The sequence below is a fragment of the Solanum verrucosum genome, unplaced genomic scaffold, assembly GCF_900185275.1.
Source record: "Solanum verrucosum unplaced genomic scaffold, falcon-dt-bn FXZP01000103.1, whole genome shotgun sequence".
Lineage (NCBI taxonomy): Eukaryota > Viridiplantae > Streptophyta > Magnoliopsida > Solanales > Solanaceae > Solanum > Solanum verrucosum.
The window spans coordinates 3,939,435-3,962,262 of record NW_026020048.1 but is presented as its reverse complement, the minus strand read 5'-3'; the positions used below and the strand labels follow the sequence as shown (position 1 = coordinate 3,962,262).

The window sequence follows — 22,828 nt, the reverse complement described above, 5'->3', positions numbered from 1 at the left end:
AGCCTCCATGGCTGAGTTAGCAATTATAGTTTGCTTTTTTTGATCTCCAATAAATAGCACCACCACCCAAAGTAAAAACATAACCAGTGGTAGAATAGGAATCACCTGATAGGGTCTTCCAATCTGCATCACAAATGCCTTCAAGTACATCAAAATATTTTTTATAGAACAAACCACATTTTTTTGTTCCAATTAAATATCTCATAACTCTTGTTATAGCATGCCAATGTTCATTACCTGGCTTGCTTGTAAACCTGCCAAGTACTCCTACTGCATATGCAATATCAAGTATAGTACAATCAGTCATATGTCTCAAACTTCCGATTATGCTAGCATATTCCTTTTGATTTATTACAACATTTTCACTTTCAACAGTAAATAAATGAACACTTGAACCAAAAGGAGTTACAACATGCTTGCAATCATGAAAATAGACTTTTAATTATGTCCATGTGTATTTGTTCAGCGCGAACGCAATGAATGAGACGGGCCAATTTAGACCCGACCCTTGGTAAAATGTGAAGCCCTTCTCACATAAATGTCATTTTAAATGAACAATACACAACTATAATCAATTAGAACAAATGTCTACTTTGACGGAATTATTAGCAGAATTTTCTAACAAAGCCATTGAATCGGACGAAAATGTCATAGAACTTCCCATCATCTGATGAACAATCGGTTGAGATTGAAGAGGCTGAGGAGGTACTTCTAGCACTTCAACTTCACCTTCAAGCATTTCTAATACTCTACTCATTGAAGGGCGTTGTATTGGATTCGTTTGAATGCACCATAATGCAACTAAACTCAGCTTTCTGGCCATCTTCTTTTCACCATCATTTGCTTCTTCATCCACCAGGATCTCCTTCCCCTTGTTGAACTTATCGTAAATATAATAAGGAAAATATTGGCTGGAATTCTCTTCATTTGCAACTTCATGTCTATTCAAGCCTAGCATTTCCATTAGCAGCATTCCAAAGCTGTACACATCAGCTTTGTAAGAGATTGCTCCAATGCTTCTGCTGATCAACTCTGGAGCTACATAACCAATCGTTCCACGAGCAGCTGTGAGATTGACAATGCTATTATCTGTTGGATATAATTTTGCAAGCCCAAAGTCAGAAATCTTTGGAATGAAATTCTCATCCAAAAGAATGTTGTGTGGCTTGATGTCAAAATGCAAAATCCGTACATCACAGCCTCGATGCAAATACCCAATTCCACAAGCCACTCCAAGAATAATGTCATACTTCCTCTGCCAACTTAACAGAGGACTTCCTTCTTGACTGGTGCTGATATACTTGTCAAGTGATCCATTGGGCATGAAGTCGTATACAAGAGCACGCTTTGTTCCCTCAACACAATATCCAACGAGTCCAACCACATTGACATGATGAATCCTTCCAATGGTAGCTACTTCATTCATGAAGTCCTGACAACCAGCTTTAGGCTTGTTCAGCATCTTCACTGCTACATCTCTTCCACTTTGAAGCTTTCCTTTGTATACACTGCCGTAACCTCCCTCACCTAATTTCTCTTTGTACCCTCTAGTCATTCTCTTTACGTGGGAGTAATTATATCTGATTGGCATGAAATTATTGTGTTCGCAAAAAGCCTTCAATAGTATCATACATGGACAAATGCCTTCTTTTGAATTTGATCACCAGAAATACAATTACTAACGGAAGGAAGATCACAAATTTTGCTCCGAAATAGTACTCTGCACATTTGAGAAGTCATAACAAAGTAACTTCCTATTAAGTCAACAAAACATAGAGTAATGAATTAAACAACAACAATATACCAATGTAATCGGTAATGAATTAAACATCTTTATAAAAAGTGGACATTATTTTAAACCAACATTTCCAAACTACCAATATTAGTTAGAATGTTTGGAAAGGAATATATGTAAAAAAAAATATTGAGTTTCACAAATTCAGATTGCTATTTATAACTTTACCAACAGTAATATATTTCGAATTATTCTATTTTAGAATTTTTGTGTTGGGCTCCTCAACTGTGTATATTTTTCACAAAAAATTAAGATCAATGGAATGTTGATCTGTGTCCAGCCAAATAAAGGGATATATAGGAGCTTACTCAAGAAAAGCTGAAGTAGCACTAGACTGGTCCCTGGTTAGATTAAAGTGCAAGAAATTTAGAATGAGATATCAATGGAGAATTAAAAGTATATGTAGACAAAAGTTTGAGTTCTCACAGTGAATCCATTGAAGAACACCTACAAAGGCATGAAGAAATTAAATTGTAGTGAGTGAATCCATTGTTTTCCTAATTCCTTACGTATATAGGATGGAAAAGAAATGTTTATCAAGAAGCTTATATAGTGAGTGAATAGAGAATTAAAAGTACATGTAGAGAAAAGTTTTGAGTCCTCACCGAGAATATATTCAATAAAACCTACGAAGACATGAAGAAATAAAATTGTAGTGAGTGAATCCGTTGCTTTTCCTAATTTGTTAGGATGGAAAAGAATGTTCATTAAGGAGCAGAGCATATGTAATTGAAGACCTTACTTATCCGTTGTGGAGAACTCCGCAGATAATAACGAAGCTCAAATCCGTAGAGGATGGCTTGATGAAAATCAGAAAGGGAAATGTTGTTCTCTGTATAAATAATATTAGGCCATGAGGTCCAGCCTATAAATTCCACTCTGCATCCATCGCTGAGTGCAGAGGCATCTATAACTCCAATCTTTAAATAAGTGTGTCTGCTTAATTTGCAGCCAATAATTTCCACAAATGTCGAATAATTATTAACAGCAAATGGACAGTTGATCATGAAAATGGGATCTGCTACATAGTATGAGTGGAAGATTGTATTGGCTTTGTTGAACAAGATATGCTGAGGTTTGAAAGAGCATAGATCATCTTGTGTTTGTAAAGTTGGATCTACCAGGTGAATTGTCTGATTATTATAGTTGATGGCTTGAACGTAAAATTTCTTGGAGAATAACCATATGACTGTTTGGTTACTTTCACAAGCTAACTCAAATGCTAGACCATATCCGCAATGTTCTGGATCAGTGTTTAAGCGAAAAGGGTAGCTTATGTTACGGATATGGCCACAAGCAGAAGAAGGACAGTAGTAGGGTTTGCTCTTCCTAGCATTGCATGTTTGCAGAAAGATGATTACAAGGATTAATGTAAAATATTTAAGCAGAATAGTTCCCCTACACAAATACATTTGTACTGTCTTGATTCTTTTCTTTCCTACTATTTCCAAGAGAAGAAAAGAATTGAGACTTCGGGTGTGTTTGGTATATATATATACATACTAGTTTCTGGACATGTGTGTCCCATGCAATATTTTATAAATTCATTAGAAAGATTAAAATTCAATGAACATGTTATGACAATAATTTTTATTATAGAAAACTAAATTAAAGAAGACTAATAGAGAGAAAATATAGAAAAAAAAATAAACATAGAAGAAAAAAATAACATACACATTCTTTTTAAGACTTTAATCATAATAATACATAAATGGAAAAAGAAATACAAAATCGGTACATAATTTTCAGAGTTTTTATTGACATGCCTTCTCTGATATCCAATCAAAATTCAAAAGTCTTCTTCATCAAGTCAAACTAAACCACAAATCAAATAGAAAAATTATTTCATTTTCGTAAAGTAATATATAATCAAACTTATAAGGTAGATATACCTTATACTTTATTAGATGTTGATGGCTTCACTACTTTAACCTTAAAATAAAAAGGATAATCTTTGGTGTGAGCTTCATGAAATAAAAAAGATGAATTTATATAGATAAAAATAGAGGAATACTACAAGACATCTTAAAGTTTTAAATTAAATATTTGAAGGTTATGAATATGAAAAACATGAAAGTTATGGATATTAAGAATGACAATTGAATAGGTAATTAGATATAAGTTATGAAGGAAAACATTTATTTAAAACAAATACATAAGAGAAAGATAAGTACAAATAATATTTTAGTGAAACACTATACTAACGGTGGAATTTCAACATGTAATTAACTAAATATTTATAATATTTTAATTTAGTGTAGGGTTAAAATGGTATTTCAACTTTCAACCTTTTTTATTCCCACTTTTAGTAATATATATATGATGAGGATTGATGATGATATCATGATATGATGAATGATGTGATATATGAAGGAAAATATTTTCCTAGAAAATGTTTTATTGGAAAACAAGCTAGTTTCTAACTTGTTTTTTCATGTTTGGTGGGTAAAAAAATAAAAGTTGAAAATTGAAAATAATTTTTTAAAACAAACTTTAAATTAGTATTTTTTGGAGGGGGGATGGTAGGGGGTTGGGGTAGGTGTGGGTTAAAGAAAATGAAATTTTGAAAATTTTACATTTTTTTTCAAAAAAAACTTTTACAATTTATTTTTGTTGGGGCGGGGTGGAGATAGTCAGGGGTTGAACGGGGTAAAAAAAGTCAAAAAATTTAAATTTTAAGTTGTTGATTTTTTTTGGTTGGGGGGAGGGGCTGATCTGGGGGAGGGCCAAGGCTAGGGACAAAATAAATTAATTTTTATTAAAAAAATATTTTTAACATTTTAATTGTTTTTTTTAATAGGAAAGGTCGGGTACGGAATGGGGTAAGAAAAAAATTGTAATTTGAGGTTGTGGGAGAATTTTAGAAAATGTTTTCCTTAATTTTTGAAGGGAAGTCAATATCCTTAAATTTAAGGAAAATAAGTTGATTTGAAAAACATTTTTCAAAACATTTAAGTCAACCAAAAATGAGAAAGTTGGAAAATATTTTCCTCCCTACCAAATACACCTTCAACGTTTTCTAATATACCAAACACACCCTTCCATATTATTATGTATGAGTAAATGCAATTAAACTAGCTAGCTAAATTGAAGCTATGTGGAATTTTCATCAACAATTGGAAACTTCAAGTCAATGGAGGACTTGTGTTTGGTCGTTGATGAGAAAGTTGCAATTTGATCAAGGGCCCTCAAGAGAAACACTTTGACATTTACCTATTTATTTATGAAGGAGATGGAAATGTTAGGTTGATAATGAGAAGGAAATGAAACATCAATAATAAAAAATAAAAAATATATATTTAAAATAATAAAATAAAAAAGAATTTAAAATGATAAAACTAAAAATAAATTATAACAAAAAAAATAAAAATAAAAAGTGATCCATATGTAATTATATCATTTAATTTACCACAATCCACTGAGAATTGGAGAGTATAATTACTCCTTGTCAATTACATCAAATTAGTTGTTGACCAAGTAATTACATGGTCAACCAAACATGTTAGACAATATAATTATGCTTAAATACACCAAATCGATTTAGCAAGATGACTTTCCAAACAGGCCTCAGGGAAATGAGCTTCATTATGTGAGTGTGACATTTAGGTTCTGCGATGCAAAGAGAATATTTTTCTTAAGGAGCATGCGAAAACCTTTAAAAGACGTTGAGAATACTTAATTTTCAAAGGCTTATCCTTCAATTTCAGTCATTGGCGTTTACCTATCTAATGAGCTATCAATCATTTATTGTGGTCTATAATTTTCTTCTCCACATCATTTCCATCTAGTATACAAGCTAGCCTTGAGAGACTGATCTATCTAGTCCACAAATTTCAGATATTTAGGATAACAAAAATAATAATTATCTCTCAGTCCGAAAAGAGTTGAATTTGGAGATAATAAGTACTCCCTCTGTCCCAATTTATGTGACACATTTCGAATTTCGTGATTCAAACAAGTCTATCTTTAACCGTAAATATTTCATATATCTTTGAAATATTTTGAATTATCAAATATTGAGACTTATAGTACTTTTAATGTAGTTTACAAATATATAAATTTCATTTTAAAAAGTTTGAAAGTTTCATGAGCAAATTCTCAGTCAAACTTAAACTGTTTAACTCTCGAAAAGCGAAATGTGTCACATAAATTGGGGCAGAGGGAGTAATCATGGAAAAGTCTAACTAGGGAGTAATTGAAGAATTAATGCCAGATTATACATACAAACAAGCAAAATTTTACACTCTAATGCACAAAAATTAAACCCTTTTTCCTTTAAACTATTTTCCATCCTGTGTTCCTAACCAAATGATTCCCGAATGTAGTCGATATAGATTAAGGGTATGCTAATTTGTGTCCAGCTGAGCCACATAATGCAACTTGCTAATCGAATAAGAGCTTACCTATGAAAAACTAAGGAAGCTCCTTCATTAGATTGTGTCCAGCTGAGCCACATACTGCATGTGTACTTAATACTATGCATCCACCCCCTTCACATCCTAAATTTGCCTTTATAAAAACTGGTCTTCTCTATAATATTGGGTAAAGCTTTGAGGAAATAACCGACTTTTCTTTTGGATGAGTGTGTTTGAGAGAAGGACTATTTCTCAATTTATCATTCAACTCATTTCTTTCCCATTGTGGACATCCGATTAACATGGTTTAATGCAAGGATCTGTTGTAACTCTGTGTATTGATATACTCACAAATCATGGAACCTGGTCCCAAAGTTGAGCATGTATTTCTAGTAAAATGGTGAACAACTGTTAAAGTGTCATACTGATGCAGTTGGTGAGCACGGGAAAAGAGAACAATGTACTCAACCAATGGGAGAACACTAGGTTGTTTTGTTCAGAGGATAATATATCCTCATTGACATGAAACAACCTAGTCAAGACATTCAAGCTAGCACAACAATTTTAAAAGGTGTATTTTGTCTTTGGAGATTACAAGCATTCAAGAACCTCAATGGACATGATAGAGTTATCAACCGTGTCTTTTGATTGTTGCATAAGAAAGGTGGTGTCATGTGTGATTCAACTTGTAAGATACGTTTCTAATCTATAAAGGAACGGATCGTGTCTTCAATACTTAATCTAACAATGAGCATGGTTAGAGTTGACTGTGTAGAGTGTGATTGAAGTGTATATTAATTACATTTAGTTAATATAGTAGGCAATAGAGGTATTGCCTGGCTCTTTCTGTGATAGAGTTATTATGAGTGGTGAGATTAAGAGTTTAATCTCTGAATATGTGTTTGGAGTCTGTAATCACTTGTTGCTTGAAGATAGTAAAAGAAGTTGGAAATCATGTGTGACAGGTCGTGGTTTTCCTCCCTTAAGCGAGGAGGTTTCCACGCAAAACTCTTTGTTGTTTTATTTCATACTTTAGTCTCTTTTACTGCGTTTTAGTGTAAAACCAACCCGGTCCCTTAGTACATGGTGGACAAGTGCATCTCATCAGGATCTAATACATACAAATCGAGAAATAAGTCTACATATTTATCATTAAGCTTGCTGATCACTACTATGAAACAAAATACTTTTGCAATTCTTATACTATCTCCTTTTCATTATACAAATGACTTTCTAGTGTTATTCAATTTCTAATATCACGTCTAGATCTTCACTGAGAGGACTTGTATTTAACTTAGGCATATTAGTAGCCATAAAAGGATTTGGGGACAAGTTGAGATGGCTCCCATCTCCTTCTAGCATCTGAGTAACTTCTTTTATTGAAGGCCTATCAATGGGATGCCATTGTATGCACCAAAGTCCAACAATAGCTAACTTTCTCACAATTGTACCATCTCCTTCTTCCTCTATCCGAATCTTTAATTCTTCCCCTTTCTCCAAATGTCTATATATCCATTCCAAAGAATTCACTTTGCTGTGATTATTCGTCTTAGAATCCATCTTTATTCTCCCACCAACCATTTCTAACAAGAGCATCCCAAAGCTATAAATATCAGACTTACGAGAAACTTTACCAAAGTTTCTTGATAACACTTCTGGTGCAATGTAACCAATGGTTCCCCTAGCAGCGGTCATAGTGACCACACTTTTTTCTTTAGAACACAGTTTGGCTAGGCCGAAATCACATATTTTGGGGTTCAAGTTATGGTCTAAAAGGATGTTTTGTGGTTTGATATCGAAATGTAGGATTTGCTGATCACATCCCTGGTGAAGATACTCAATCCCTCTTGCAGTACCCAGAGCAATATGTTGAAGCTTGTTCCAGCTGACGAGTGAGACAGAGCTTACTGGTAAAATAAACCTTTCAAGTGAATCATTTGGTAGGTATTCGTAGATCAGAGCTCGTCTGAATCCATCAGCACAAAAACCAACCAAGCGGACCACGTTAACATGGTGGATTCTCCCAATTGTACCAATTTCATTGATAAATTCTTCCCCTTTACCCTTGGAATCGCGTAGGACTTTTACTGCAACATAGATTTCACTAGAAAGTCTGCCTTTGTATACAGTTCCATAACTCCCTTCTCCTAACTTTTCATTAAAATTATCTGTTATCTTCTTAATATCAGCATAAGAATATCGTGTTGGTCTGATGGCCTTGTAGTCATCCAAAAACTTTTCAAGTGTTGACACCCAATTTTGACCCTCCCCAATATAAATTAATTTCCGAACTTCTTAATTTTCAAACGATTTAAAATAATTAATTTTAGAAATTTCGAAAATATATATATATATATATATAGTTTGCAAGTTATTTTAAATAATTTGTCACTTTTTATAATTTTAAATAATAATATATCTTTTATGTAATTTTGCATATAATTAGTTTTTTATGAATATTCGAAAATTGTCTCAAAAATACTTTTAAGCTTCTTAATTTTCAATGACTTGGAATAATTAGTTTTACACTAATTCAAAAAAAAAAAATTTCTTTTAGTTTTGAAGCAATCTTAGTCATTTTTACAATTTTAAAACAATATATATATATTTTATATAGTTTTGTATATGATTATTACATTTTACGAACATTAAAAAGAAAACCATTTAAAAAAGAGTTTACTTTTTAAGTGTTTTGTTATGTAGCTCATTTGATATTAGTTTATATATTCGAATTAATTATTTCATAAGAAAGTTAATTATTTTTATTTCGTTAAAGATTTAGAAGCTCGTTAATTAATTAATGTTAATCCATCTCACTTAGGATTTAGCCGAATTTGTTAATTTAACTCGATTCGGCTATTTCTTAAACTCCAAAATCTAACCCATCTTTAACCTCACCTTAAAACCATTTTAAGACCAAAGTTTGGGCCACTTTTCCAGCAGCCCAAATCAACCCAACAACCCCTCTTTTCATTTAGCCCAACTCCTATTCAACAATTCTATTTTCCTCCAATTAGCAGCCCATTCTTTCAATAATTCCTTAACCCAAGCCCAACCAATACAATGCAATAACATTCAAAACTAATACATACAACATCACCAGCAACGTGCAGTACCAAGGGACCCCACTTCATTCTTCTTTATTCTTGCTCATAACAATAGCAAAACACCCCCGACCCCTGCGTCTCCTTCACGCGAAGAAACCCAGAAAATCCCCCAACGTTAACATCCAACTCCGACGTCCCTATCCTCATTTAATACCGTAGCAAGCAGCTAGCACGCGCCCTGCCCCCCTTTCCCCTTTCGGAATGAGTCAAAACCTCAAGGAAAAGGTGCTTGTCCAAATCGGTGAAAGAATTTGAATTTTGAATTCGGGATTGACCCCAAATTTCTACCGGAATTCCCCCCAAAAATCGACCCTATTTTTCCCTATATAATGATCACTTCTATTATTTTGTAGGGGGGGATTTTGGAGTTTTAAATTTTTGATTAGAAACATTTGCTAGAGAAAACAGGGGAGTTAGAAAATTTTGGAGTCGAGAAAAAGTTGGGAATTTTATTTTTAGCAAAATACGTAGAGCAACTCAAGAAAAGATAGTACACTAAAAAAAAAAAAAAAACAGAGGAGAAGAACTAATTTCAGTATTTTGGGTCTAACATTCTGCCCAAATTTCCCAATCGCTACTAGTGTTTGAATTTCGTGGTGGAAGAGTCCTAATCGTCGGCTCGTTGTCTCGATTCGCTGCACATAGAAAGGTAAACCTTATTTTAGCTCCTCCCTCTTATTTTATTTTTATGTAGTGGCTGTCTACTTCTTGGTCATTGAGAGTTTTTCTTTTTAGTGTCGAGATTTTCATATCGTTTCGATTTAGAGTTGATTACGAATCAGTGGTGGAACTTGTTTGGCTACTCGAATGTGGTTGTTTGGTTTTCATTCCCTTTGAAAGTTTGATTATTTCTGTCTGTCCCGAGTTCCTTTTCCCCTTACTAATGTCCCCTTATGCCAATGTATTTCTCATAATGTTGACTGTGTGTCGTGTTGGTTATTCATTCTTTGTTAGTCTTCATGTCTGGCTACTTGTGTTAGTTTCGGTTTGTTTGAAGTGAGGGAGACGAGCTTGTTCATTTCGAGTTGCTCAAACGTCCATTTTGTGTTGGTCTGCTCCGTTTTCCTCTTCTTTTGATGCTATTCCTATTAGATTTTATTTGCACAGTTTTATTCATTTCTCTTTACGTTGAAGCATGCTGAAAAATGATTTTAATGTTTGCATCTAAATCATTTTTGATTTTGATGGTGTTTGGTTGCCTCATTCTTCCATTCCCTTTTTGTTGTTTGATGTTTAGTTTCCCACTGCCTAGCGTACTGATATTTGTTCTTATGATACCCACTTTTAAGCATAATTTGGGTGTGAATGAGTTCTGATTCCCTTTCAAGATTAGGTGGTCATTAGTTAGTTATGGCTTAATTGTTCTAATTTTTGAGAAGTCTCAGATGTGTTTTCTTCTCTTGTTTATTGCTGAAATTATCCTTTCATTCAAATCTTGCTTTAGTCGTTCACCATGAGAGGTCATTAAACTACTCTACATTGACTTAAAGCTTATGTGATTTGCTTTTATTCATCTTTTCTTTTTTTTTCTACAATACTTAAAACTAGGAATAGTAATATATGAGTTCGGCCCATTTTATTTATTTTTCTTTCTTTACAATACTCTATCAAATCATTAAATTGCTACTTACATATTTTTATTTGTTTATGTTACATGCGATGCCAACTCGAGTTCATCTTGGACTTCATATTTCTTTCCCTTGCATTTCCGAGTCGAGCCATAAAGGCTCCATTTTGTTGTTCAAATCAGCTGTCCATCAGAAGAAGTAATGAACAGGTTGTAGGCATTATGTGGCTTGAAAATTGAAAATATGTCCCGGAAAATCCAAAAAAAAAGGCTTGTATACGCTGGTATACAGCAGTATACGTGACATACAGGTCAAAGAGCTTCTTACACATGGCTAAAAACAAGATTACAGGTGTTCGGAAGATGGAAAAAGAGTTTTCATGTTCTGAAAAATTGGAAAAAGAGTTGATGCATTTGCTGTATACAATGATATACAGTCAAAACGCAGTGATATACAGGTGGAAGACCGAAGCTGCGGGCCGGAATATACAAAAAATACAGGCGTATAGGTCAACAACTAATATTTTAGAAAAAAAGGCAAAATACGGACCCAAAATACGGCCCGTATACAGGGATATACACAAAAGCGTATACACAGATTTCTTGAAAGGAATGGGGCCCAAAAGCCCAAGGGAATTTCAGCAAGTTTAAAATTTGGGCCAAAGGCCCAAATTTGATATTCCTCTCCTTACTCTTATTTATTTTGTTATATTTGACTAACGTTTCGATTATCTTATGATTTAATTTGATTAAATTCCCCAAGAATGGTCATTTCATTTATTTTCGAATTAAAGATATATATTTTATTATTTAGTTTTTATTTTAATATTAGTCTTATCAACGCTTAAATTATTTCCCCTTAGAAAATTTCCCTCTAGTTCATTTCCCTTTAGATAAATAAAATGATAAAAAATAATAATAGTAATCAATAAGTAGCTTAAAATAAATGAGCTCTTTTACTTAATTAAAATTTCAAAAATTAGTTAAAATAAAATAGTCCCTTTACTTGGTCAAAATTTCAAAATTAGTTAAAATAAGTAAGTTCTCTTATTTAGTTAGAATTTCAAAATAAGTCATAATAAATGAGTCCTTTACTTAGTCAAATTTTCAAAATTGGTCAAAGTTGTTATGAATCCTTTTACTTAGTTAAATTTTTAAAATTAGTCAAATCATTTTTAAGTCAAATTGTCGGTCAACCGCAAGTTAGCGGGCATTCCGAGGGCCTAACACCTTCTCGGAATGTATATTGAACTTCGAACCCGTTTTCAATTGATTTTGTCTGTTTAAATCTTTTGAAAACCGTAAGTATTTTTTCTTGATTTTTTTTACTAAAAATTAAGTGGCGACTCTGTTCTTTTGAAAATTCGATTTGCTTAAATCATAAGTTTAATCGATTCTTCAAAAAACTCAGTCATTTTCCCTTTACATATATTTTTAAATAAAACATCAAGTCTAACTCGACTCTCTCTTTCATTTCTACTTGTCAAATATAGCTGATAAAGTGAGAAGACAATAATGCAAACAAGCGCTGTACCTAAAACTACACCTACAATAATTGAATAAACAACATGTCATAAGCACAAAGGAAAATCAAGTAGGAAACTGATGGAGTAAGAACTTAATAAGACTAACCTGCAATCAAGGGCTGCTTAGTGTTACCTATTATGGACAAAATTGAAGTGTCTGTTAAGTGCTTTTTTATCAATGATGGAAAATAATTAAGACATACAAGTAGTACCTTTATGGGTCATATTTCAATTGAAACAATGAGTTTCCGATAGCTTTGTTCCATCCTTGAGACCACAATCCATTCCTTTGAACTCACAGTTTCCACAAAGTGGTACAGGGCAATTCAGCTGCAGCTTGTTCTCACCAAATGTTGACTCTGTGTATGGGTACTGATGAATTTTTGTGCAAGGCCCAGACAATAAGAAGTCGAGGCTTAAAGTCGAAGTAACAGCATGTACTTGGTAACCAGAAGAACCAAGACATGGAACCAAGTAACCATCATTACTGTCTGTGAATGGTTCAGAACAATTGAATAGGACTGTGAGATCATCAGCATTTCTGAAATTAGATTGTGACAAATTCAGTTTTGGTAGCTTGGTTGCTATGCACTGGTCAGGATCATAAAGGTGAATTTGCTGTGAGACATAATCAATCTTTTCAACAACTAAGTGAACAGAGGAGGGAAGCTCAAGGATGGTGTCGTTTTTATTGTTACAGTGTAGTTCAAAGCCAGGATAGCCACAATGTTTTGGTTGATGACTGAGTCTGAATGGGAAATGAACGATGGGACCATCACTCTTGCACGAAGAATCCTCACAACCCTCTAGTCTGTGTCCTAAACTACGCAATGGGAAAAATACCAAGAAAAGTAAGATGGACATTTCTAAAACTCTTCCTTGCATTCTTTAGTTTGATGCTAATCACTATAGTAATCTAGTACTATATATGTTGTCAATATTTTCCAACTCTCGACTGACTTTTCCTCAATATCTGTTTATTTAAAACTATTCAGTTTGTGGAGCAGACCATTTCCACACACCTTCCTGAGTTGGAAAATTCATGACTAGGTCAAATTATAACTCACCTAATTAGTCCAAATCAGCACATGAAATATGTGGACTAGATCAGTCTACCTTGTTTGCTAGTAGTAATTTGACAAGAGATAAGAAAGCTCAACCTTTAAACAGTCATTAGTCTCTTTGATATGTTATAGTACTAATATTCTATCCTCAAAATGTTCCGCCTATTGGAAATAGAAGGAAAAGAAAAAAGAAACACAAATGTCTAGGGGAACCTCTATTCTAAAATGTATAACAAGCTAATTTCACTATTATGTCCGTTCTGCTTGTGGACAAAAGATGAATACCTTTTCTACTCAAATAATTATATGTGTCAAAGATTCTGTTTTATTGGGGGAAGGTAAGCTGGGGTCTCAAAGAGCATACATCATCTTATGTTTGTAAAGTTGGATCTATCAAGTGAATTGTTTCATTATCATAATTAATGGCTTGAACATACAACTTCTTGGAGAATACAGGTATAACGGCTTGGTTGCATTCACAAGCTAATTCATATTCTAAGCAAAAAGGGTAGCTTTTGTTACGGATATGGTCACAAACAGAAGGGGATAGTAGTGGAGTCGGCCCCAGTACAGACACTTTTTGGACGCTATAGACCAAAAGGGACATCCCTAAAAACACACCCCAAAACGAACAATTCGACATTTGTGAGCGAACTGTGATAAATAAGTTAATAATGGGAGACTTCAAGTCAATGGAAGACTTGTGTTTTTAGTTCTTGATGAGAAAGTTGAAATTTGATGAAGGGCCCTCAAGAGGAAGACTTTGACGTTTACTTATTTATTAATGATCATAAATCATAATATGCGTAGTGACGTTTGCTCGGGTCAATGAGTGGCTGAATTAGGGCAAAACGATGGATTATGACCCAATTTGTCTTGCTCAATATGATTTTTCTTTTTGTTGCTTTATTCTTTTATAAAAAATTTTTAATTACAAAATAAAACTAATTAGTTTTTTTTGTTTTCATGCATCAATCTAAGGCTATACATACATCCTAAATCATCCTAGTCTTTTAGATATACTGACTTGACGTATGCCCAGTCTAACCCTCTTCATTCAAGTTTGGATTAATAACGTAATTTATATTTTCGTGAGCTAAATTTGATATTTTTAGGCCTAAATTTCCATGTATAAGAAAGGTTTATGGTAGGGGCCCATATCCCATATGTCGAATTAGTAGGAGTTTTTGGCCAAAAATATCTTTTATCTATACCCAAAACTTAATGTACATCCTTCAACTATCATATTCAACAAAAATCATCCTTAATGTATTCAAAACTTAGCAAGTTTCATCCTTCCCGGAAACTTCTGTTAAAAAACATTAACAGACTCAATCCCATGCGCAAGTCACATGACTATAAGCATCCTAAAATGAGTCCAGTAGTTGTATAATGTTCTTCTTCTCAAAGCTGAAGCTTTTCTGAATTAATTTTTTACCGGCAAAATTTTCCAGGAATGAATTTAGGATTCTCCAGCTTAATAAAAATCGTAATATACGCTGCTTTGTACAATGAAGCTCAATATTGGCTATTCTTTTGTTGCTATAATGATTTATTTTCCATAATTATTTGTGGTAACTCTTTCGGTTCAAACACCTTTCATTTATTTGTTGTGCTTGAATTTTTTTATTTTTTAAAGTATTTTCTTCGACATGAATCTGCTCTTATTGTTCTCTCTCTCCATTTTCACAAGACCCAATAATTTTTTCTTAAATTGTTGGTAAAGATTTTTTATCACCAGAACATCAACAAATTTCATTGCGCCCTATTTTTAGTTAGTTTCAAGCCTTTCTTCCTTCCCAAAATCAATACCCAAATAAAATATAATCACAGTCCAACCATTACACAGAAGAAGACTCGTCCTAGCTTTGTTGTTTTTTTCCTTTCTTTTATTGTTCATACAAACTCAGCAAAATTGACACATACAAAAGCTAACTTGGAATAGCTTTAATTTTTTTTAGCAGAACAAAGAAATTGAATTGTGGCTAGTTTGAGGAACTTGATATTTGGGGTGTTAAGAGTCATTTGACTTGCACATAGATGGGTATGTTAATGTTTTTAACAAAAGTTTCACGAAGGATGAAACTTGCTAAGTTTTGAATACATTAAGGATGATTTTTATTCAATAAATTAGTTGAAGGATGTACATTAAGTTTTAGGTATAGTCAAAAGTTGTTTTTGACAAAAAACTCAATTTGTGGACTAGATAAGTCTCTCAAGACTACCTTGTTTGCTAGTAATTGGAAATTATGGGCAGAAGAAAATTGTAGAACCCAATAGATGATTTAATAGCTCATTAAATAGGTAAATGCCAGCAACTCGAATGGAAGGACAACCTTTGAAAAATAAATGTCATTTTAACTACTTTCTCATGGTTTACATGATTATGGCATGATGAGATGTATTTCAGGTTAAGTGATGTGATTATGGCCCCGTTCACTTGACAAGATCTCCTTCTTTAATAGCAATATCACTACCAAAGACAACAATCCCTACATTATCTGATGGGATCTTGTTCGGGTAAGGTGATATGATTTTGGCTCGATGGGATGTAGTTACATGTGGATTGATGTGGTTATTATCATGATAGAATCCTATTTCATGTGATGATGAGCCTAATACATATGAAATATGCTCACGCTGCATCTCAACTTGCCTTAATTGGGGTCCAAAAATCATCAAATTATGGCGTTGCCTTTTTTAATGCCTTTGAACGATCCTAATTTGGTCAAATACCTAATCATAATATATAATTCTATATATATATATATATATATATATATATATATATATATATATTATTATTATTATTATTATTATTATAAGGGAGAACAGTCTAGGTCAAAATTTGAATTATTAAAATGTCCTTTAAAAGTAGATTGATCATTTTATTCTTTTATAAGAAAATTAATTCTCAATTAAGTTTAATTGAAAAGACCTTTCATCTACCTTTAGACCCGTACAAATTCTATGAACTTTTAATTTACAAGTTCAATATTTTATGTCATGTATTTATGTTCTTCACTTTTAACTTCCAGCAGTTTAAACTTATCATATTCTTCTTCAAATCATATACCTTATTCAATATTTCAATGATACACGTTAAAATTTTCTTTATTACCCAAGAGTAAGAAAAGTTGAGACGTCATATTAATTGTTTTAATTAGCTTACACCAAGTTTATTGTGCTAATTGTGCTTTACAAAGAAATCCCCCAATTAAAACCACTAATTTGATGATAAGATTCGCGGTTAATAAGAAGGTTAGAATTATGCTTTACAAAGAAATCCAACAAAATCTCATTAATCGAGTTATGGAGTCTAAGGTTGAAAATAGACTTTAAATTATGTCCATGTGTATTTGTTCAGCGCGAACGCAATGCAGTTGTATCTCGAATGAAACGGACCAACTCAGACCCGACGAGAAGCCCTTCTCACATATATATCATTTTAAATAAACATCACATCAACTATAATCAATCAGAAAAAATGTCTACTTCAACGGGATTATCAGCAAAATTTTGTAACAAAGCCATTGAATCAGACGAAAATGTCATAGAACTTCCCATCATCTGATGAACAATAGGTTGAGATTGCATAGGCTGAGGACTGAGGAGGTACTTCTAGCACTTCACTTATTAGCATTTTGTTTGTCTCAACAAAAGTACAAGAACCTGGTTCTTGTATAGGGGATAAGGTTACTTCAGCAATGACAACCCATGAGAGCACAAAGACAACAATATATTTTCTTTGGTTGGATATGTCAAGGTGATACACCAGGTCCATACTGGTATGGGAAAAATCTGAGAGAAAGTAATGTGATGTGAAGATGAGCTACTGTCAGTTAGAAGTTAGTTAATGTTAGTTAGGCTGTTAAAAGTGAAAGGGTAGATCAGTCATTTTATAATAATTAGTTGTAACTACCTAGCATAGAGTTAGTTAGTAAGATTAGTTACAAGTCACAGTAAGAGAGTTATAAATACTGTGACTCACTCAATGTAATCTTCTTCTTCTTAATACAAAATATCTGAGATGCTCATGGAGCTCTCATTGTTGCTCTGATTGAGCTCTTTCATTTTACCTTCATGGTATCAGAGCTTTACCTTCACAATGCTTACTGTTGAAGACGAGTGGTGCAAAGGATCAAAGAATCAATTTCTGATTCATCGATTCATCTGTATCATCAGAATTCATTACAGATCTGAGCTTGGAGCTGAAATTTGTGGTGGATAATTATTGATTTTTCTCTGGTTTTGCTTCCGCGACAACAATTTATCAAGGATCTAATATGGTGAATGATCAAATAGATGTGGATCAGTCTCCAATCATCAACAATGGCCAAGGAGCTACTGGTTCCTTACATGGCAACACTGGAACAGGACAAGGTATTGACTATAATCATACTCTGTTTCTCAATCCTACTGATGTTAGTTGCATTAGCATCATCTCGTTTCAGCTAGTAGGTGTTGAAAACTATACTCTGTGGAATCGATCTATTAGGCTAGCTCTGTTAAGGAGGAATAAAATAGGGCTAATTGATGGATCTTCTCGAAAAGAGGTTTATAGTGAGGAATTATGGGGACAATGGGAAAGAGTGAATGCCATTGTATTATCATAGCTTATGAATTCAGTTTCGAAGAGTTTATTGAGTGGTATAGAATTTGCTACTACTGCTTTTGATGTTTGGACTGATTTAAAAGAGAGATTTGACAGAGTGGATGGATCTAGATCTTACATTTTACACAAAGATATTACTTCCTTGCAGCAGGGTAATATGTCTGTTTCTGTATACTATACAAGGCTTAAAAATCTATGGGATGAATTTGAGGCTTTAGTGCCTTCTCCTTCTTGTAATTGTGATAGATCCAAAGGCTTTGTGATTCATCTTAACAGGCAGAAGTTGTATCAGTTTTTGATGGGATTGAATGACTCATATCATCAGGCTAGAAGTCAGATTCTTCTCATGAATCCATTACCAACTATTAATCAGGCGTATGGAATGATAGTGGGGGATGAGAGTCAAAAGGCTATGGTTACTCATACTAATAACACTAGTAGTATGGGCATGAGTTTCATTAGTGATGATTCAATAGCTCTGTACTCCAAGGTTGGTAGCAGTTCTGGGGTAAATCAGAAGTTTAAAAGGAATTCTATGCTAGTGTGTGAGTTCTGTAAATGTAAGGGACATAGTAAGGAGTTCTGCTACAAGGTGATAGGATATCCTCTTGACTTCAAATCCAAAAGAAAGACTCAAGGTGTTACTTCTGGTCAGGTAATAGCTGATGTTGGTTACACTAATACATCAACATCTCAGGTAAACTTCTCATATGGTATGAACACTAATGTTCATATACAAAGTAGAAGTACAAAGGGTAAATCATCCACAGCTAACATGAATGCTAACTTAGCTGGCAATAACCACAATAGGACAGTGAGCCAAGCTGAGAAGGATGTTCAACAACTTCTTCAGGGCTGCACTTTCACAAAAGATCAGTATGATCACATACTCCACATATTTCAGCAAAGATCAGAACCTGCTGTAGCTGCCTGCAATGCTATTCATTCAGCAGGTAATGTGTTTTTTGTCTCTGAAAATAGTGATGTTTGGATTGTTGACACTGGGGCAACTAATCACATGGTGTCTAATTTGGATATGTTGATTAAAGAGTTTGTATCAAAACTGGACGTTCCTAAGATAGTATACCTTCCAAATGGTGATGCTACTCAAGTTACTCATGTTGGATCATGGGCATTATCTACTAGAAGTGTTCTTACAGATGTGTTTCATCTTCCAGAATTCAAACATAACTTGATGTCTGTCAGTAAGATCACAAAGGAATTAGACTGTTCAGTCACCTTTTTCCCTCATTTTTGTGTATTCCAGGAGCTTTATAGTGGGAAGGTGAAGGAGGTTGGTAGGGAGGCCGGAGGTCTGTATTTGTTGTTGCATCAGTTAGTTGATAAAAAGAAGGAGTCTGCATTGAAGGTTGCGTTTGTTGCTACCAATCCAAGCTTAGAGTGTCATGATTCAGATATGGAACTATGGCATAAGAGATTAGGGCATGTTTCATCAACAGTTCTTGCTAGAATGTTTGATATGAATAAGCAGAGTTTGTGTCGGATTTCTTAGTGTATAGTGTGTCCATATGCTAAACAAACAAGAGTAGTTTTTCCTACTAGTAGTATCAAAAGTAAATGTTGTTTTGACTTGATACATATTGACGTATGGGGTCCTTACAATACTCCTACTTGTGATGGCAATAAGTACTTTCTTACTATTGTTGATGACTTCTCCAGAATGACTTGGCTATTCTTACTTAAACTCAAGTCTGATGTTTGTGTTTCATTGCAAGTATTCTTACAGTTTGTCAAGACACAGTTTGGTAAAATGGTGAAAATAATAAGAACTGATAATGGCACAGAGTTTGTCAATTCTGTTTGTGATAAAATGTTCAAAGATATGGGGATTATACATCAAAGAACTTGTCCATATACCCCACAACAAAATGGGGTAGCTGAGAGGAAACATAGGCACATACTTGAAGTTAATAGGGCTATGAGGTTTCAAGCACAAGTACCTTTAAGATATTGGGGACACTGTGTTCTAGCTGCAGCTTATGTTATTAACAGACTTCCCAGCAAGGTTATCAATTTTCAAACTCCCTATGAGAGATTGTATGGTACTCCACCTGTATTAAGTCATTTGAGGACACTTGGATGTTTATGTTTTGCCAAAGATCTATCTGTTCATGACAAATTGATGCCAAGATCAAGAATGGCTGTACACATGGGATATTCAGAAGTACAGAAGGGGTATATACTGCTAGATTTGAGCAGCAATTCCTTTTTCACAAGTAGAGATGTGTTGTTTAGAGAAGAAATATTCCCATTTTCTCAAAGTAAAAAACAGGTACACCAACCTGTATTTACAGATCCTTTGCCGAATTCAGGTGTTTTGTTTCCTCACTTAGATCTTGCTTCATTACCTCCTTGTGGTCCATTATCAGATGATGTTTTACAGCAGTATGATGATTCACAACCTGAGGTTCCACCTATGACTGCAACTGATGGGGTTGACAGTGCAGCAGGTAGTGATTGTGTGCCTGTTTCTGTTAATGACATAAGTGCACCTGAGGTGGTTCCGAGTGCTACTGAGACTGATGTTGTACCAACCAGTAGGAGATCTACTCAGATCAGACAAGCTCCACTGTGGTTAAAAGAGTTTGTATCCTTGCCAGGTCACAAGGAAGTGAAGTATCCTCTGTGTAATTATTTGAGCTATTCTCATTTGTCACCTAGCTATCAGTGCTATATTGCTGCTACTACACCATGAAGGAACCTACCAGTTATTCAGAAGCTATCAAGGATCCAAGATGGGTTGCTGCTATGAAAGATGAAATTCAGGCATTGGACAGTAACCATACTTGGGAGATCACTGACTTACCACCTGGAAAGAAGCCTATTGGGTGTAGGTGGATATACAAAGTCAAGTATAAATCTACTGGTGAGATTGAGAGGTTCAAAGCAAGACTAGTTGCAAAAGGTTACAGTCAACAAGAAGGGATAGACTATAATGAGACTTTCTCACCTGTGGTTAAAATGGTGACAGTGAGGACCATTGTGTCTTTGGCTGCTTCTAGACATTGGCCTATCCATCAAATGGATGTGTTTAATGCAGTTTTGCAAGGAGACTTGGAGGATGAAATCTATATGCAGCTACCTCCAGGTTTTGTCAGTCAAGGGGAGAAAGTATGTAGACTGACAAAGTCTCTATATGGACTCAAACAGGCTCCAAGGCAGTGGAATCATAAACTGACTGAGACTCTTCTTAAATTGAGTTTCAAACAAAGTCAATATGATCATTTTTTGTTCATTAACAAGTCAGAAGAGGGAATCATTATAGTATTGGTTTATGTGGATGATATGTTAATAACTGGAAGCAGCTTGAAGTTGATAGAAGAAACTAAAAAGGCACTGCAGCTAGCATTCAATATGAAGGATTTAGGGGAGCTGAAATATTTCTTAGGCATTGAGTTTGTCAGATCAGCTGAGGGTATACTAATGCATCAAAGGAACTACATTCTTGAGCTTATTTTTGAGGTTGGCATGACAGCAGCCAGACCTGCAGGAACCCCTATTGACATCAATGTTAAGCTAACTTCCAAACTGTATGATGATCACCTAAGCAAACAGCCAGAAGAGTTGGAGGATCCTCTGGTGGATCAGACTATGTATCAAAAGCTCATAGGCAAACTCTTGTACTTGAATATGACCAGACTAGACATATCATTCAACACTCAAACTCTAAGTCAATTTCTACAACAACCAAAGAAGTCTCACATGGATGCAGCACTGAGGGTGATTAAGTATCTAAAGAGACAACCAGGGCAAGGCTTATTATTATCAAGTGACTCAGATGAGCTAGTCTCTGCATATTGCGATGCTGATTGGGCCTCATGCTCAATCACTAGGAAATCTGTTACAGGATACATAGTCAAGATTGGTAAATCACTAGTGTCTTGGAAGGCTAAGAAACAAACGACAGTTTCAAGAAGTTCTGCTGAAGCAGAATATAGAAGTTTAGCTTCCACAGTCTCTGAATTGGTATGGCTACTTGGCATGCTTAAAGAAGTAGGTGTTGAGGTTCAACTGCCAAGTCAGTTATATAGTGATAGTAAGGGTGCAATACAAATTGCAGCAAATCCTGTATATCATGAAAGAACAAAGCACATTGAGATTGACTGTCACTTCATAAGAGAGAAATTACAAAAGGGATTGATCAAGGTGGATTACATTCCAACTAAGGAGCAGCCTGCTGATATCTTAACCAAAGGATTGACCAGATTACAGCATGATCATCTTCTATGCAAGCTTGGAGTGTTGAACATATTTGCCCCTCCAAGCTTGAAGGGGAGTAATGTGATGTGAAGATGAGCTACTGCCAGTTAGAAGTTAGTTAATGTTAGTTAGGCTGTTAAAAGTGAAAGGGTAGATCAGTCATTTTATAATTATTAGTTGTAACTACCTAGCATAGAGTTAGTTAGTAAGATTAGTTACAAGTCACAGTAAGAGAGTTATAAATACTGTGACTCACTCAATGTAATCTTCTTCTTCTTAATACAAAATATCTGAGATGCTCATGGAGCTCTCATTGTTGCTCTGATTGAGCTCTTTCATTTTACCTTCAGAAAAGAGTATAAAATAGCCCTGCATGACGAATTGATGAGCTTGCTCATCGTTCCACCAAGATTGCCAACTTTTATCTTGTTGTATCCTTATACCACCTTGCTGATTAATTCACTTGTTCCAATCTTTCCAGTCATCGACTATATTTCCCCAATCAAATTAAGAAGGATTAAATAGAAATGGTGAAAACAACCAAGTAAATGGCATGAACCATATTGCATATGTAGTTA

At 34.3% G+C, this 22,828-nt stretch overlaps 3 protein-coding genes across 3 annotated transcripts in view; 1 reads left to right on the top strand and 2 right to left on the bottom strand.

Moving 5' to 3' along the window:
* Window positions 1-425: 425 nt before the first annotated feature.
* LOC125821831 (uncharacterized) lies at window positions 426-12,674 on the bottom strand. The gene is made up of 7 exons (XM_049501193.1): window positions 12,563-12,674; window positions 12,457-12,483; window positions 12,277-12,370; window positions 7,392-8,395; window positions 7,234-7,288; window positions 2,533-3,124; window positions 426-1,615 (listed from the first exon to the last, which is right to left on the bottom strand). The coding sequence occupies exons 1-7, from the start codon at window positions 12,573-12,575 to the stop codon at window positions 572-574; spliced, it is 2,829 nt and encodes a 942-aa protein (XP_049357150.1). The 5' UTR covers window positions 12,576-12,674; the 3' UTR covers window positions 426-571.
* On the bottom strand, window positions 12,579-13,214 carry LOC125821830 (putative RING-H2 finger protein ATL21A). Its single transcript, XM_049501192.1, has one exon. It carries the CDS (start codon window positions 13,212-13,214, stop codon window positions 12,579-12,581), a length of 636 nt encoding a protein of 211 aa, XP_049357149.1.
* Window positions 13,215-15,286: 2,072 nt separating this feature from the next.
* LOC125822539 (probable polyamine oxidase 4) overlaps window positions 15,287-22,828 on the top strand; it is a 145,261-nt gene continuing 137,719 nt past the window's right edge. The window contains exon 1 of the mRNA XM_049501949.1: window positions 15,287-15,298. The gene's annotated coding sequence lies outside the window, so the exon portion shown is untranslated. The remainder of the gene's footprint in view (window positions 15,299-22,828) is intronic.

Excerpts from the sequence above, each read along its gene's own strand:
- LOC125821830 (XM_049501192.1), bottom strand. The coding sequence starts at position 13,214 with ATGTCCATCTTACTTTTCTTGGTATTTTTCCCATTGCGTAGTTTAGGA.
- LOC125821831 (XM_049501193.1), bottom strand. Across the intron at positions 12,371-12,456 it reads TAAGCAGCCCTTGATTGCAG|GTGTAGTTTTAGGTACAGCG; the intron begins GTTAGTCTTATT and ends CAATTATTGTAG. Across the intron at positions 8,396-12,276 it reads GAAAGAGAGAGTCGAGTTAG|ACTTGAAAAGTTTTTGGATG; the intron begins ACTTGATGTTTT and ends TTGGGTGTCAAC.